The sequence below is a fragment of the Hemitrygon akajei genome, chromosome 10 (genome assembly GCF_048418815.1).
Source record: "Hemitrygon akajei chromosome 10, sHemAka1.3, whole genome shotgun sequence".
Taxonomy (NCBI): domain Eukaryota; kingdom Metazoa; phylum Chordata; class Chondrichthyes; order Myliobatiformes; family Dasyatidae; genus Hemitrygon; species Hemitrygon akajei.
In genome coordinates this window covers 138,428,869-138,447,154 of record NC_133133.1, presented here as the reverse complement: position 1 = coordinate 138,447,154, position 18,286 = coordinate 138,428,869, and the positions used below count along the sequence as shown (strand labels likewise).

Sequence of the window (18,286 nt, the reverse complement as noted above, 5' to 3'; positions counted from 1 at the left end):
AAATGCTGTTCACCATTTATTTATTGAAATACAACGTGGAATAGGCCCTTCTGGTTCTTACAGCCACACCACTCCTCAACCCTCAACTTAACCCTAGTCTGATCACTGCAATATTCTCAATGACTAACTAACTTACAAACTGGTACACCTGTGGATTGTGGAAGGACAACGCAGCACCCGGACTAAACTCACGCATTCCACGGGGAGGACATATACACCCCTTTCAGATGGCGTCTCAGTTGAACCCCAAACTCCGACATCCCATGCTGCAATAGTGTTGCGCTAACCGCTACACTACCCTGGCAATAATAAACAAGTACTGTATCAATGCCAAAATGACCTCTGAATGAGAGGAGTCCTGTTGAGTAGCTATTGCTACCTTTTCAGATTCCCTGAGAGTCCATGCCTTGCACTAACTTCATCAAAGAACACACAGAAGAGAAACATATGAAGGAAAATGCCTCTCCACAAATATTCAAGTTCTATTGGCACAGAATGTATAAAGAAATGAACAAGTATAATGTTTTTGTGTTATTTATTTAATTTTGTTCTCTTTATCTAGTTTTAGGACTTCCGTGAAGATCTGATCCTATTTTAAGTCATATTTATGTAGAAATAGAGAAAATTCTACAGGATTCACTAACTTTCTAACACTACCATACTTGGACACAGCCACAAAAAGAGTGATGGTGGGGCTGAAACTCAGCTGTAATGTTAACTCAATAAACTTTGTAGGCCATACATTAAAGGGGCAAGAATATTCATGGACAGTATCATTTTATTGGATGCAGCTAGGATTCAAATGTTGGTGTTCTCAAGGTTCAAGGCAACTGTGAGTTTTATTTGGACAATGTTGACTTTCTCTGAGCATAAACCAAAGTTGCAGCAAGTGAGACTATAGGCAACAAACCCATGGCCAGGTTCAGGTCTGGAGAAGTATACCTTTGCATGTTCCTTACCCAACACTTGAGCAGCACATTTATAGACGGAAGTCTACCTTCAATATGACACTTAGAGCCAATTTTCCCCTTCTCCCAAAGGCTTCTAAAATTCAAGACTTCCAAAGGAATTCTAGGTTGACATAATTTTACACAATTGGTTGTGTTTCCTGAGAATAGTCAGCGCATGCAAATGCTGCAATGTTGGAGCTGCCATCTTTTGCAGTAAGTTTATTCCTAGGGCAATTAGAAAATAAAAATCACATGCTGCTGTTCTGAAAAGAAGGCAGGAAGTTATTCCAGTGTCCTGACTGACATTTGTCTTCTGACTAGCAATAACAAAACAGATTGCTTGAAAAGCACCTCTACGTTGTTTGTCCGGGGTTCCCATTAACGCCATAATCCTTACATCAGAGCAAATACAAACTTTCAAGCCCCTACTCTGGCTACAAAGGATCCCGGGCTTTTCAAGGGGAGATGCAAACAATACTACAAGAGCATGAATCCCATTTATTCAATCAGCTAAGGAACAATAGCATTAAAATACCCCAAACCGGGCAAACTCCGGCTTGGATCCCTAGTGACAATTTTACTTAGCAAGTTCAGTATGTATTTTAAGCAGCCAGTTCAAGAAGGGCCTCAAGAAGTGACCCTGGCAACCACGAAAGAGACAGCCGAATTACTCAAAGCCTGATACCGCTGCACCACTCTGATGTATTTTATTCACTCGTGTTATTTCTCTGCCTCACAGTGAACTTTATGGCGAAGGGCATGCAGTCACGTTCGCTGCGGAAGCACAGAGGTAATGAGGACTGACTGTGCCATGGAGACTGCCCTCTGGGTCGTGCCAGGCTCAATCAGAAGCACATCCTCTGCAGCAGGTGACATCTCCCCCTCGCCCTCGCACCATGCAATCACAATGAGAAATTCTGAAACCACACAGGATTATCAGCTTATAGGCGGCAAGTTTCACTCTGTTGGGGGATTACACACACACTCACTCTGAGAGTAATTTTAACCCACAAAAACACGTGGCAAAACGATAAATTGAAAAAAAATTCTAATATGATCCAAACCAGCCTCTGAATGCAGACAGTGGAATATGCACACAGACTTGCTTTGCATATTTAATTTAAACTATGTGCCTGATGCTTTTAAGGTCTAGTTCAGGTTTTACTAGTTGGGTTTCCCCAGATGAGGTATGAAAGGCAGGAATTGCAGTGTGGGGAATAAAAACTCTTCCCCCACCCCTGCTTCCGGATCTCAGACCAACAAACCACTTATTGCAACCGGCTTCACCGTGTGATCACGCCACTTGCTACATCCCCACAACCAAAACTCTTCACCAGTCTGACATGTCCAGTGTCCTACTAACACACTCCTTGCTGTAAACTGTCGTCTCCAATCTTTACACCAGCCACTCAACACCACCTCCTCCCCTCCCCAAAGACATAGTCCTTCCCTCTGCCCTAGAGCTCAGAACTTGCCCATCCAATTGCCACCTCAGCAATGGGTTACAGACATTACCAGATCCTTACACCTGGTAGAACTTGTAAGCCAATTGCAAACCCAATATGTAACCATGGGCACCCACACTATGCCTGCCTTTTTGTTGGCTATGTGGAATTATCCACGCTAATAACACCCCCTAACTCTTTCTGCTCCATACTGATAACTGCATTGTTACTACTACCTGCACCCATGCCGAGTTTGTCAATTTTATCAACTTTGATTCCAACTTCCAACCTGCCCTCGAGTATCTTTTCTAACTTTTTCCTTTTCATGTTCTTGTTGTCTCCATCTCCAGATTATCTCCTGGTATCTTGTATAAACCTACTGACTCTCACAGCTATCCTGACTATATCTCTTTTGACCCCGTCAATTGCAAAAAAGCTATTCTCTTTTCTCAGCTCCTCCACACCTGTTCTCAGGATGAAGTTTTCCATTCTAGAAAATCTGAGATGTCCTCTTTATCGAAAAAAATAGGGTTTCTCTTCCATCTCCACTGACGCTGTCATTACTCGTATCTCCTCAATTTCTTGTACATTTCTGCCCTCACCCAATCCTCCCCTTGCCAGAACAAGGATAAGGTTCCCCTAGTCCATACCTACCACCCTATAAAGCCTTCGTATCCAGCATATCATTCTTGGTCATTTCTGCCATTTACAACAGGACTCTACCACAGGGTATATCTTCCCCAGCCCACCCCTAATTTCCGTTTTCCAAAGGCAATGCTCTCTACGTGACTCCCTTGTCCACTGTCCATAGAACATAGAAAACCTACAGCACAATACAGGCCCTTCAGCCCACAAAGTTGTGCCGAACATGTCCCTACATTAGAAATTACTAGTTATCTCATATGATGAACACAACTAGATTTCTAGTATCTGAGATAACTAGTTATCTCATATGATGGCATAAAAATTGATTTCTCAAACTTCCAGTAATTTTTATCTCCCCCCTTCTCTCTTTTCCTATTCCTCTTTCTGTCTGCCCTCTCGCCATTTCTCTTTGCTTCATCTGCCCATCACCTTCCTCCTTTCCTTTCTTCCATGCTCCACTGTCCTTTCCTATCAGAGTCTCCTATCTTCAGCCCCTCATCTTTTCTACCTATCACCTCACAGCTTCTTGGCTTCATTTCCCCCCCCCTCCCCCAAGCACTCACCATTTCCCCTCACCAGCCAGCTTCTACTCCTTCCCCTGCTCCCAAATTCTTAATCTGGTTTCTACCCCCACCCCCTTTACTTCCAGTCCTGATGAAAGATTTTAGCCTGAAACATCAATGGCTTATCTCCCTCCATAGATGCTGCCTGGCTTGCTGTGTGTATGAGTTGGTCAAGATTTCCAGCAGAATCGCCTGTATTTATCACATTTCTAACTGTTCCTCTAAAGCAATATTTTTCATAGAATTTATCATTGGCAGTTCACATTGTTTCATTACACACCTTGAAGATATGCAATTTACCTTACCTCATGTAAATTACAAGATATTACATACCTGTTCCTTTGGTGCGATATGGAGGCTTGAAGAACTTCACGACGCCATACACGTTTACAGTGACTCCATCTTTGATCATATTTAGTGGTGTGTAACTATAATCACGTGATCCAACCTAAAGAAACCATAAAAATAATTTCAGACTTACTGTACTCTGCAACGTTCTCAAATCGATCAGCCCAACTTGGCCACGTCAGTGAGTACAAAACTTGACTTTGGCTAATTGACTGTCTGGAGTAAAATGACAGCAATGTGGAATAACAAAGGCAACTAATTGCAACAACATAAGACAGGTCATTAGTGGTTTGTGTGAAAACTGTAAGAACAAACAATGTACATGTAGCAAAGCTCTTCAGATCTGCTGATCGATGAAATAAACAGAAGAGCCGCTGGCAGCCCTAGGGATAAAAATGATTCACTGGCTACTCACTAAAATCATTCCCATTATTGCTTTCACCATGTGCAACATTTACACATATCTATTAAACTTTCATAGAGAAAAAACAACTTTCTTTCCTTTCAATTACAATGCAACATATAAATTAGAAATGGGCCATTCAGCCCCTCAAAGGATGCTCAATAATTCACTAAGGTTATAGCTAATCCGACTGTGACCTCAATTCAACATCGCCATATATCCACTGTAACCGCCCACCACTGCTTACGCTGGACAATCTTTTTTTCCAGTGTTGCTTCCTCAGAATTTTTTTTGTTTATATTTGTGAAGCTGAACACAAATATAATTTCCATCTATTTGGATCACATAGGAAGTTGGAGAAACAGAAAATAACTTTTATTGAATATAATGTGTTTAATTGCATAATGGTGTTGACGCTTTGCAAAAGTTCAACTAAGCTAAAAATGTTTTATTGATGATTTTCATTTGTACTTAATGTCTGAGGCTTCTCACTTAAGTGTCCAACAATAATCAGTGAGCATTGATGGATTCCAGATGCCCTGATATCGTTTCTCCATGACTGCAATGTCCTGGTGGAACCGCCCACCATGCTCGTCACTGACAACACCAAGATTTGCAAAGAAGAAATTTAAATGGGAATGCAGAAAATGAACCTTTAGTGACATATTGCACTTCATGGTTTTGTATGCTTGAAGCATGTTGTCAACCAGCTGCATTAGTTTGGTGTTCTGTAGTTGCTGAGAAAATGTTCCAACCACATACTTGAATGCCTTCCATGCGATTTTCTCTGGTCCCACTAGAAATTCTTCAAATTGGCTGTCACTGATGACCTGTTTGATTTGTGGACCAACAAAAATACTTTCCTTAATCCTGGCATTAATTATTCTGACTTGAAATAACAAATGTTGGTTATTTTAAAAAATTGTGCCTGATAGGGAAATTTCATGGTGATTTTCATGATCAAGCAGCTAAAAATCCATAAGGTACACCCAAAAGCATTCAGGAAGCAAAATCTTGGTTGTCTAGAGTTATTGAGAATCTATCTGCCTCTGCCAGAAAGAAAAAAAAATTAAAACCTCTTTTTATATTGTCCTTTGATGGAGAATTCTGATGACTCACAATCTCTCATTATTATATTAAATGTGCAACCCCTTAGTTTTATACAATGATTCTCAATTCTAGATATCCCACAAAATGTTCTTTCCACATCCATCCTGTCAAAAATCCTCAGGATCTCTTCCATTAACTTTTGAAAATCTGATGAAATTTTGAGTTTAAAAATTACAGTAAGGAATAACACAATGATCTGGAACAATTTCATCATTATTACACAACTGTGCCCCTCAATGTTACGGCTTTCAAAGATATAGTTGAATTTTAAACATAAAAAGTTACACCTGCTTAAATGAAATACTTTTTTTTTCATCCTTTCACTAAGATCATAGAAGTACTAGTTATTTTGTACCTTGTTCAAGTTCGGAATGTTTCTAATTCTTTTCTTTTTAAAATATTTTTTATTCAGAAAAAAAAACAAGATTTACAGAGTGCAGCACATAGATACATCTCAACATACTTTGTGTACATTCATATATTGTAATAAAATTGATCAAAATGTTTTAGCATAACACAAAGGTATACCACTCTGTAATCAAAAATTTAAAGATAAGTCATACATCATAAAATAAATTTTTTATATAAAAAAAGTCAACCCCCTACCAACTACCAAAGAAAAAAGCTGATGGATGACAATGGATAATTAGAAAAAAAAACATATTCACTTCAGAGGAGAAGATAAAAATGTACATAAAAGTCTGTGCACAGTTAAACTTTATAAATTGGAAAAGTAATTTAGGAAAGGTCCCCAAATATCATTAAAAAATTGTTTCAAATTTAAGACTGAGCAGCGGATCTGTTCTAAATTTAAATAAGACATAATATCACATAGCCATTGAAGATGTGTAGCAGGGGTAGACTCCTTCCATTTAAGCAAGATTGCTCTTCTTGCTAAAAGAGAGGTAAAAACTAAAACCTGTAGGTTAGGAGTATTTAAAGTTATATCTTCATTTGCAATAATACCAAACAAGGCAGTAAGGGGATTTGGGTCAAATTGGACCCTAAAAAGTTGTGAGAAGGTATGAAATACTTCCCGCCAAAACTCTTCAATTGTAGGGCAAAACCAAAACATATGAATTAAAGAGGCATCAGCAGAGTTGCATTTATTACAAAGTGGAGAAACATTCGGGTAAAAACTGGACAGCTTCTGTTTAGAAATGTAAGCTCTATGAACCATTTTAAATTGTAGAAGAGAATGACGAGCACAGAAAGATGATTTATTAACCCGTTTAAGAATTTTATTCCATCTATCATCAGAAATCTGACAATTTAGGTCATCCTCCCAAGCTTTTTTTATTTTTCTAATTAAAAATAATTAATGTTTCTAATTCAAGTTCAAGTTTTATTGTCATTCAGCCATACATGAATACAGCCAAATGAAAAAGCATTCCTCTGGGACCAAGGTGCAAGTCACAGGAGCAATAGTCATACACAGCACGAGGTACATGTAGCACACATAAGATAGCAGTAAACTTACAGTCACATAAAAATAAAATATATCCCAAATCCCTGAGTCCACTGGCGTTGTCAGCAAGAACAAGCTCGCAGCAGTCCACAGATGAACGTAATCCAGCTTGTCTTTCACCCATTGCACACTAGATGGCAGTACCAACACCAGCATGGACACCACGTCGCACCAGCTCCAGCGTCACCTCTCTGAGCAGCTGGAACAGGCGACACCGCGGCATGAGGCCTAGTCCGCGAATAAAGCCACGAAGTTCCCCCGCCATCGGTCCTGCCGATAAACCAGTGAAGTAGACTTGCAGAATTTCACATTACCAATGTCCAACGGGGTTTTGCGATCACAAAAAAAAGACTAAGACAACCGCTTGCTATTAAACTACACGCCACCTTCGTGCACCAACTCTGGCACGTCTGTGTCGCAAGCAGCAACGTGGTGCGTGCCAATCCAGCTCCTCCGCCACTGAGCAACTCGTTGATCGGGTAGACCTGCAATGCTTGAAGTTCTTATTGTCCAGTGTTGTGATAGTAAAAAAGACATTTAAAAAAATAACAACAACTTCAGCTGTCAAATGAACCATGTGCTTTTGAATTGCTGTCAATATTGAGGCTACCGCATCTAACTTTTGCACAGAAAGCTCCCACAAACAGCGAAGTCACAGTGAGCATAATGATCAGAGTTGAGGGATAATTATTGGCTGGGACTTCCTTACTTTTCTGTGAATCCTGCTTTAGGGCCATTTACAGTCAAGAGGGCTGGCAGTGTTCTAAGCCGACACTGCAATTATAAGAAATAACTGTTCAGTATTGCACTGCAATGTCAGCCTAGATTACATGCTCAAACTCCTAGAACAGGACTGAAACCCACAAACTTTACCCCAGAGGCAAGAATTCTTTCACACAGCAGAGACTGATCCTCTTGCTTGTCTTCTGAAATTACCTGTTACCACAGATATACAAGTCCAAATACACAATACCCTCAAGCAAATTTTAAAAAAAGACAAAAATAAACACCTTTTGTCTTGGTACAAAAGAGACCGAGACCCCAGAGATGTAGTGCATTCTCAGACCTGCTCAGCCAACCAAATCAAAAATGCTATTTTGTTTAAATATTTGTTCTCAGGATGAGTTCAATTTATTTAATCGAATTTGAACTTCTGGCTCTGCACTGGCAGTATCTGAACTTCTGTTGCTGAACTGACGGCTCAGAACTCTTGACTTGTATGAAGTGTTGCCCATTCTTCACCCACACTGCTCGTGGATTTCTCTCCCCACCCTCACGGACCTTTTGAGGTTTAAGCATGAAAATCCAATCTGCTCTATCAGCCTGAAGCCCCATCTGAATACAAGAGATCTTTCACCATGATTACCATGATGATCAAACACATTACAGTCTCCTGGTCAATGAAGCTACACTTACAGGATTCACTGAGCAGGTACATCCACTTACTAATACAAAGATCTAATCAGCCAGTCAATGAATAAAAGTGTCAAACATGGTCAAGAGGTTCAGTTGTCACTCAGACCAAACATCATAATGGGGAAGAAATGCGATCTAAATGACTGTGGAATGATTGTGGGTGCCAGATGGGGTGGCTTGAGTATCGCAGAAACTGATCTTCTGAGCTTTTCGTGCAAAACATTCTCGAGAGTTTACAGAGAATCGTGTGAGAAACACAAAACATCCAGTGAGTGGCAGTTCTGTGGGTGAAAATGTCTTGTTAATGGAAGAGTTCAGAGGAGAATGGCCAGACTGGTTCAAGCTGACAGGAAGGCGACAGTAGCTCAAATAACCACATGTTACAACAGTGGTGTACAATGTTGAAGGCACAACACATCGAACCTTGAAGTGGATGGGCTATTCCAGCCGAAGACCACGAAGATATACTCAGTGGCCGCTTTATTAGATACTGAAAGCACATCAATATTCACCACTAAAATAAATTGAGAGCTATCACACTACAATTTTTGTTGTAAGAAAAGTAAGCTGATACGTTTCTACACAACAACAGTGACTACTCTTCAAGAATGTCACCTTGACTGCAAAGTGATTTGGGGCATTTAAAACACTTCAATGCAAGATTTTAGCTTAACAGCAAGAGTTCAAATCAAATCTCATTGCTGTCACTGTGTAAACATGGTTGGCCTTGCTACAGCTTACCCTGCCACCAACTATAGCTGACATGATGAGAAGCATTTTATGAGTGAATGCTTTCATGATGAATGTGCCCGAGGTAACTCATCCTTTTGTACTCATTAAAAGTGAAAATGAAGCTTTTAATAGATCAGCATGCTGACCATTGACCAAATGTTCAATTATAATAAAATGAAAGCATTAACTACCTGCTTTTGCCACAAGCAAAATATGCCACATGGATGATGAGAAGACAGGTGCTTCGAATACAACTTAAAAATCACTGGTACTATTGTCAGTCTTCAAACCCCAGCACACACCAGGTCTCAAATCACACAAGAGCCACTGTAAGGGTACTAAATGCAAAGCAATTACCCTGATGGTGATACATTAGCCAAACTCCAGACAATGCTCGTGTTTGCACACATTGAAGACACCTTTTCGAGAATGAAGAGTATACTGACCAACACTAAACGAGGCATGACAACCCGCCTCAGAGTACTGAAATGTTACGTTTATCCAGTTATGTTATATGGTTCAGAATGTTGGACAATATCTAGTAACACGAGGAAACAAATTGTAGCAGCAGAGATGTGGTTTTTGAGGAGGATGCAAAGAATATCATGGACAAAACGAATATCTAACGAGGATGTCGTAAGCAGAGCAAGCACAAAAAGAGAATTAATGTATGAAATCATGAAACGGCAACGTAACCTCATTGGACATGTGATTAGGAAAGAGGAGTTAGAATGCACGGTAACTATGAGAAAGATTGAAGGGAAGAAAGCAAGAGGAAGGCAAAGACAAATGATGATGGAGACTGGAAATGAATACCAATGAATTGATCCACTTGACCGGAAACAGGAGTGTGTGGGCCATGGCAGTCAAAGCTCAGACTGGGCATGGCACCTGATAATGATGAGAGGGAATGACCAGCAAGCTCTCTGCAGCCCACCTCTAAAGGCATACAATGTGCCCGCCACCCCTTGTTCCAGCACTCCTCCACCAAGTCATAGTACTTTGTCTTTTTCCTTTCATGGGCCTCCTACATCCGGTCTTCCCAGGGAACGGTCAGCTCTAATGTGACCACCTGTCTAGATGGCTCTGACAGCAGCACCATGCCTGGCCTAAGCATGGCAGAGGAGATGTGCTCAGGGAATCTGAGTTGTTTCCATAGGTCGACTCTCAATTCCCAGTCCTTTGCTGGTCCTAGAAGGCCAGCAGGCACCTTAGATCAGATCTGAGCCTTCTCCCCGCCTTAATAAAAGCAACTGCTTGCTTTGCTGGACGATGCTGTTTGGCCTGGGCGATGGCTATGCACAAGGTGTCTGTCACTGTCGTCAGCTGGTCGTGGCACCAATAATGCCCCTCCCCCCTGGGGCTTTTGGGCAGCAGACGAGGATGTGCTCTAGTGTCCCCTTCCCTCGGCACAGGGAGCATGCTGGTGTCTAGGCCTCGCCCCAGCAGTAGGGGTTCGCTGGGCTTGGCAGGACAGTGCAGACCAACTGGATCAAGAACTCGATGAGGTGGGGTTCAGCTCACCAAATTTCCCCCCACAAGATGTTGCGCCCCGTTACCTGGTCCCATCTTGTCCACATGCCTTGTTGCCGCACGGCAACAATCTTACCGGCACTGAGCTCCTCCAAGGCAGCTCGCACATCCGGCTGGACCAGCTGGCGCCTCGCTCTTCCTTGCACCTTATCGCAACGGACAGGCCTGTCCCGATGCCACTGATCCCACCGGCACCCTTTGGTGCAGCTGTTGTTCGGCTTGTTCAACAGCATCCTGTGCCCACCACTTCCTGCCCATCCGCACCTCAACTCCAGTGTGTGAGACCTTCGGGTCGCTGGACGCTCTACACTGCAGTGCTTCTCTTGCGCGGGTGACCATGAACGCCACACTCACACTGCTGATGGGGAATTTCATTCTGTTTTTCTCCCCATACAAGGCCATCTTGTTTAGGCTCCTAGGCAGGCCCAGCAGCCTCCGTAGGTGCTGGCTGATTTTTCTCTCAAAGGTCTCAACTGTTGCCAGTGGGGCATCATAGACTAGCAGAGGCCACAGGATCCAAGAATACCGTGCTAGTAAATCCATGCCTTGAGTTTACTCGGCCGCCCTGACTCGTCCACAGCAGTCCACCTTTGCTGCAGCTCTTCCCCGGCTGCTTTGACAGATGCTGCGTCCTTCGGTGAGCATTTAAACACTTTGTCAAGGCTCTTCACCCACTTCTCCAACAGGATTGGAATTTGGGCACCTCCCAGGTTAAAGCAGAATTTGTCAACCACCTCTCCTCTCTTAAGTACGAAGGATCGTGATTTCTAGAATTGAAGCTCATCTTTACCCAAGCGGTGAGCTTTTCTAGACACTGGAGGATCCATCTGCATCCTGGCACTGACATTATTTTTACAGTCAGGTCGTCCATGAATGCTCTTTTAGGTGGCTGATGGACACCAGACCTGTACAATAGGCCTCTGCACTCTAACTCTGCTGACTTGGCCAATGTGTTCATCGCCAAGAGCAGGATCACAGACATTGTACATCTTGTTATGGTCCCCTTCTCAAGGCGATGCTGATCAGATGTGACTGTCCCAGAGGTGACTCTTAGACTACCGAGTTCCCTGGTCCTGATTGGGACAAGGTGGCACTCGAGGGCGTCTTCATCCATCTTATGGGGTATGGAACCATGCACATTTGTGAGGTCCAGCCAGAGCACGGTGAGATCTCCCTCATCTTCCTGAGCTTCTGAATGATGAGTTCTGTATGCTCTACGCACGCTGGAACCCACGTTACCACGCCCTTCTGCATTGAGGTGTCAATGGAGCAATTCTTCAGGAGGTATTCCTTTAGGCATAGGATAACGTCACTGAAAAATATCTTCCCCTCAACGCTGAGCAGGGAGATGACTGAAAACTGCTCGATGTTCTTGGAGCTCTCCTCCTTGGGAATCCAGACACCGAAATTCCTACTGGGTCCTAAGAGTCTCCGGCCCACTATTACTCAAGCTGAAGGAGGAATGTTCAGGTTGATATAGAGCCTGTGCATCAACAGGATGTAGAAACTCGGTACAAGCAGTAAAGGAGCACAACAGCTCACGAACTATCCACCCACCCTTTTCATCAGACACCTAGCACTCACTCTCTCTCTCTCTCAGAAGAGTTTGCATTCCCCACATTGGTCTCATCAGCAAAGCCACAAAACAGGAGCAAACAAATGACCTCCTCGATTCTGAAGGACTGCTTAAGAGGAGAAGACAGACAATTCAACTCTGAGCACCATTCACACACCCAGTAACACCAGATAAAACTCTTTCAGACACTGAATCGATATTATTTATTTAGTTATTTGTTCCATTTGTCTTATTTTGCACATTGGCCGTTTGTTGGTCTTTGTGTAGCTTTCATGAATTCTGATCTATTTCTTTATTTTCCTGTAAACACCTGAAAGAAAATGAATCTCAAAGTAGTATGTGGTGGCATCCAAATACTTAGAAAATAAATCTACTTTGCTTTGATAATTATGCAATCTAATTCCTCAGCAGATAGTCTAAATCTACAGCTTACCTCTCTGAACAGGAAATTGGCCGTGATGTGACAAGAGAATTCAAAATATTCCACCCATTTGGAGTGCTCTGAAAACAAGCAGTTTCATCACAGACTCACAAACAAGTGGCACATCTCCAGTGACTTGAGATTCCCTCCATCTTCCAGCGGCAGTTCATGTCTTCCGATACAACCCTTCCTTTCAAATTCCTATCCACAGAAACTCAGAAGCACTTAACATTCTTAAAGGTACACGAGTTTAAAAATTCTAACACACCATCTTCATCTTCAGTGATCATTTCAGCTTTGGCCTGAATTTGCGCCTAGTTGGCAACTGGACCGTCCAGATAAATAATCCAAACTCCAATGCTGTAGAATATATAAGTATTTTAATACATAATGCTTGAAAATCCCAGCAACTGTTTGAAAATTAGTGCTGACAGCAATTGTTACAGGTCATGAGAACTCAATATTCAATCTCCGAATTGTACTCACTCTTCTTCAGCTGCTTTCTGATTATTTTTTGTAGAGTAATTCAAATTGAAAAAAAAAACAGAAACCATTCAGAAACAGCTTCTTCCTCTCTGCCATCAATGGTCCATGGACCGGTAAACACCACCTCATTATTCCTTTATTTTTGCACTATTTATCTGTTTTTGTAATTTACAACAACTATGTCTTTGCACTGTACTGCTGTTAGAAATCAACAAAATTCAAAGTATTCAAAGTACATTTATTATCAAAGAATGTATAAGTTATACAACCTTGAGATTTGTTTGCTTACAGGCGGTCATTCAAATCAGTAATAATAAATTTGACTGAAAAAAAAATGAAAGCTACTATAGGTCGGGAGAGGCATTAACTGCTTTAAGCTTTAGTTTCTTGTCCCATTGTCTCCCTTTCCACGATCAACCGCTCAGTCATATGCCAAATCTCCCATGGTCTTACTGAATGCTCACACAGACATTAGCAGTGTGCCTCTAATCCGAACCAATTTATTTGCCACACAGATAAGTATGAAACGTAGCTATCCACGGTAAAACAGATAAACATCCTTGAAATGGATAAGCTCAGTGAGTGCTATAGAATTCAGTTTGTACTGCACTGAATGGAGGACGAGCATCACGGACCCCGGCTTTCATTGCAAATCAAAACAGCATATTGGCTCTGAGAGTCAAAAGAGGAATAAAGATAAATGGTTGGAAAAATAGAGAAGTAACTTCACGACTGAGAGATCACAGACCTAGGATTTATAGATCTATTGGCAGCCCTGCTCAATGCTTTCAAGAACCTCGGTACGGTACAATGAAACGTTAGTTATCTATTTATGATTACCTGTATTTGCTACAAATTTACTTTATTGATTCAGCTGCAAAAGATGGTTTGCTCGAGTTATCCATCTGTTTTTCTGCAGAACCCTGCGTTTGATCTGTGTGCTACATAGCTGAACCTTTGCTCATTTGGTTTCCTAGGCTCAGGCAGTGCCATCACGGCTCGGGCAGTGCCATCACGGCTCGGGCAGTGCCATCACGGCTCGGGCAGTGCCATCACTGCTCGGGCAGTGCCATCACGGCTCGGGCAGTGCCATCACGGCTCGGGCAGTGCCATCACGGCTCGGGCAGTGCCATCACTGCTCTGACTGAACACTACTGAACATGGGATCTCAGTTTGCCTTATCCACACCAGTGCCCTGCACAAAACCATCGTCCAAAGTTCAAAATAAAATTATTATTAAAATACATTCATGTCACCATATGCAACTCTGAAATTCATTTTCTTCCAGGCATACTCAGTAACTCCATAATAGAATAATAACCATAATCAATGAAAAAAAAACACACAAAATTGGGCATTCAGCCACTGTGCAAAAGACAACAGACTATACAAATACAAAAATGAATAAAAATAATAATAAATAAATAACCAATAAATATCGAGAACAGTCCTTGAAAGTGAGTCGATTATTTCAGTGATGGGGCTAAGTGAAGTTGAGTGAAGGTATCCCCTCTGGTTCAAGAGCCTGATGGTTGAGGGGTAATAGCTGTTCCTGAATCGGGTGGTGTGAGTCCTGAGGCTCCTGCGCCTTCTTGCTGGTGCCAGTAGTGAGAAGAGGGCATGACCTGGATGGTGGAAGTTCCTGGTGGTGGATGCTGCTTTCCTGCAACAATGCTCCATGCAGATGTGCTCAGTGGAGGGGAGGGCTTTACCCATAACATACTGGACCATATCTACGACTTTTTGTAGGATTTTGCATTAAAGGGCATTGCTGTTTCCAGACCAGGCCGCGATGTAACTCATCAATATTCTCTCCACCACATAACTATAGAAGTTTGTCAAAGTTTCGGATGTCATGAATCTTCGCAAACTTCTAAGGAAGTAGAGGTGTTAACATGCTTTCTTCATAATGGCACTTATATGCTGGGCCCAGGACAAGTCCTCCGAATTGATGACACCAAGCAATTTAAAGTTGTCGATCCTCTCCACCTTTGATCTTTCAATGAGGAATGGTCTGGTTTCCTCCACCTGAAGCCAATAATTAGCCTTGGTCTTGCTGACATTGAGTAAGGGGTAGTTGTTGTGGCACCACTCAGCCAGGTATTCAATCTCTCTCCTACATGCTGATTTGTCACCAACGTTGATTCGGCCAACAATAGCTATGTCGTCAGCAAACCAGAATATGGCATTGGAGCTGTACTTAGCCACACAGTCATAAGTATAAAGTGAGTCGAGCAGGGGGCTAAGCACACAGCCTTGTGGTGCACCTGAGCTGATGAAGATTGTGGAGAAGATGTTGCTGCCCATCCGAACTGACTAGGGTCTGTCAGTGAGGAAATCAAGGATTCAATTGTACAAGGAGGTACTGAGGCCAAGGTCCAGAGCTTTTTGATTAGTTTTGAGGGGATGATGGCATTGGATGCTGAGCTGTAATTGATAAATTGAGTCCTTAGATCCAAATCCCCGGAGCAGCCCGAAGTAGGCCCAAAGCCTCAGCATTCAGTTCATCATTTTAGTGGGGAAATAGCTGTAAAGTTCGCAGATATGAAGCACAGTAGTTGGGGGCAGTCTCACAGCCTTAGTGTCACGGAGAGAGGACCCCCCTTCCCCCCACCCATCTGTCTGGGCCAGTGTTTAAACTGAGCAAACTTCCCACTAGGACCCAGGTCCTGCCTGCGTCAAATTGTTCTGGGCAAAGACGTTGGAGAACAGCGAATGTTGGAGAAGCCATTCTTGACCTCTCCAAATCAACTGGATGCTTAGAGTGATCCTCCCTTTCACCCGGGTTAGTTGGATGAGCATCAGACCTCCTCCATTCCGTGTTCCCTCCTCTGGGTCATTCACTCCAGCCAGCTCGGCAGTGCATCAGCAGTGCACATCTCTGGAGTTTATTTTACCCTTACTCGCCTCTTCATTGTTTGCGGTGATACTTTACCACAACTTTCTTCAAAAAAAAAACTGTTACTAATGATGTTTTGATTGAATTCCCTTGCTTTCAAACCACTTGTAAGCTGTCGCATATCTTTGGTAATGCCATCTTAATTAAGAACCTATCCATCTGTGCCTTAACTACACTCAATGACTTGGTCTGCACAGCTCTCTGTGGCAACAAATTCCGCAGATTCAGCACCATCTGGCTGAAGAAATTCCTTCATATTCAAGATTCAAAAACTTTATTGTCATTCTAACCGTACATCAGCTCTGCAGGGCAGAATGAGACAGCGTTTCCCAGGAGCAGTGCAATCATAACATAACAAACGCAACACTAAATAATAAACATAACAATAAATAGTAAAAAACAGCCACATGTCAGTTAAAAACAAGTTATAAGTGTCCAGTGCAAGTTAAAAGTGTCCAAAGCAGAGTCAGGTAGAGCAGCTATTTAGCAGTCTGACTGCCTGTGGGAGGAAGCTGTTTAGTAGCCTTGTGGTTTTAGTTTTGATACTCCTGTAACGATTTAGATGAAGGCATTGAGAATAACATCAGCAAGTTTGCTGATGATACTAAGCTGGGTGGCAGTGTGACATGTGATGAGGATGTTAGGAGAATTCAGGGTGACTTGGATAGGCTGAGTGAGTGGGCAGATACTTGGCAGGTGACATTTAATGTGAATAAGTGTGAGGTTATCCACTTTGGGAGTAAGAACAGGAAGGCAGATTATTATCTGAACGGTATAGAGTTAGGTAAGGGAGAAATACAAAGAGATCTAGGAGTCCTTGTTCATCAGTCACTGAAGGTGAATGAGCAAGTGCAGCAGGCAGTGAAGAAGGCTAATGGAATGTTGGCCTTTATTACAAAGGGAATTGAGTACAAGAGCAAGGAAATCCTCTTGCATTTGTACAGAGCCCTGGTGAGACCGCACCTGGAGTATTGTGTACAGTTTTGGTCTCCAGGGTTAAGGAAGGACATCCTGGCTGTAGAGGAAGTGCAGCGTAGATTCACGAGGTTAATTCCTGGGATGTCTGGACTGTCTTACACAGAGAGGTTAGAGAGACTGGGCTTGTACACGCTGGAATTAAGGAGATTGAGAGGGGATCTGATTGAAACATATAAGATTATTAAGGGATTGGACAAGATAGAGGCAGGAAATATGTTCCAGATGCTGGGAGAGTCCAGTACTAGAGGGCATGGTTTGAGAATAAGGGGTAGGTCATTTAGGGCAGGGTTAAGGAAAAACTTCTTCTCCCAGAGAGTTGTGGGGGTCTGGAATGCACTGCCTCGGAAGGTAGTGGAGGCCAATTCTCTGGATGCTTTCAAGAAGGAGCTAGATAGGTATCTTATGGATAGGGGAATCAAGGGATATGGGGACAAGGCAGGAACTGGGTATTGATAGTAGATGATCAGCCATGATCTCAAAATGGCGGTGCAGGCTCGAAGGGCCGAATGGTCTACTTCTGCACTTATTGTCTATTGTAACATTTACCTGATGGCAGAAGAACAAACAGTTCATGGAGAGGGTGTGAGGGGTCTTTAATGATGTACCGTGTCTTCTGGAGGCATCGACTCTGAAAGAGGTCTTGGACAGAAGGTAGGGAGACCCCAATAACCTTCTCTGCTCCCCTAACCACCCTCTAGGCACTCCAACAGTTCCATGACACCTCAGGGATGTGTGCTTAACCCACTACTCTACTCTCTCTACACCCATGACTGTGTGTCTAGGCACAGCTCAAACGCCATCTATAAATTTGCTGACAATACAACCACTGTTGGCAGAATCTCAGGCAAGAGGGCGTACAAGAGCAAGATGTATCAGCTAGTTGAGTGGTGTCGCAAATTCAACCTTACACTCAGCGTCAGTAAGACTAAAGAAGTGATTGTGTACTTCAGAAAGGGTAAGACGAGGGAACACACACCAGTCCTCAAAGGGGGATCAGAAGTAGAAAGAGTGAGCAATTTTGGATTCCTGGGTGTTAATATCTCTGAGGATCTAATCTGGACTCAATATACATCGATGCAGTGACAAAGAACGAACAACAGCGACTATATATCATATTGAGTTTGAGGAAAATTAGTACATCACCAAAAATTTCTATAGCTATACCGTGTAGAGCATTCTAACTGGCTGCATCACCATCTGGAATGGGGGGGGGGGGTGGAAAGAGGGCTACTACAGAGGATCAAAATAAGCTGCAGGAATTGTAAACTTAGTCAGCTCCATCATGAGCACAAGCCTCCGCAGTATCCAGGACA

The 18,286-nt window shown here is 42.6% G+C and overlaps 1 protein-coding gene across 2 annotated transcripts in view; it reads right to left on the bottom strand.

Annotated features, from left to right (window-relative positions):
- Window positions 1-18,286, bottom strand: part of pot1 (protection of telomeres 1 homolog) — a 381,260-nt gene that overhangs the window by 226,432 nt on the left and 136,542 nt on the right. For both annotated transcript variants that reach the window (XM_073059088.1, XM_073059086.1), the window contains exon 7: window positions 3,937-4,051. In XM_073059088.1, the coding sequence (XP_072915189.1) occupies window positions 3,937-4,051 (115 nt within the window). The remainder of the gene's footprint in view (window positions 1-3,936; window positions 4,052-18,286) is intronic.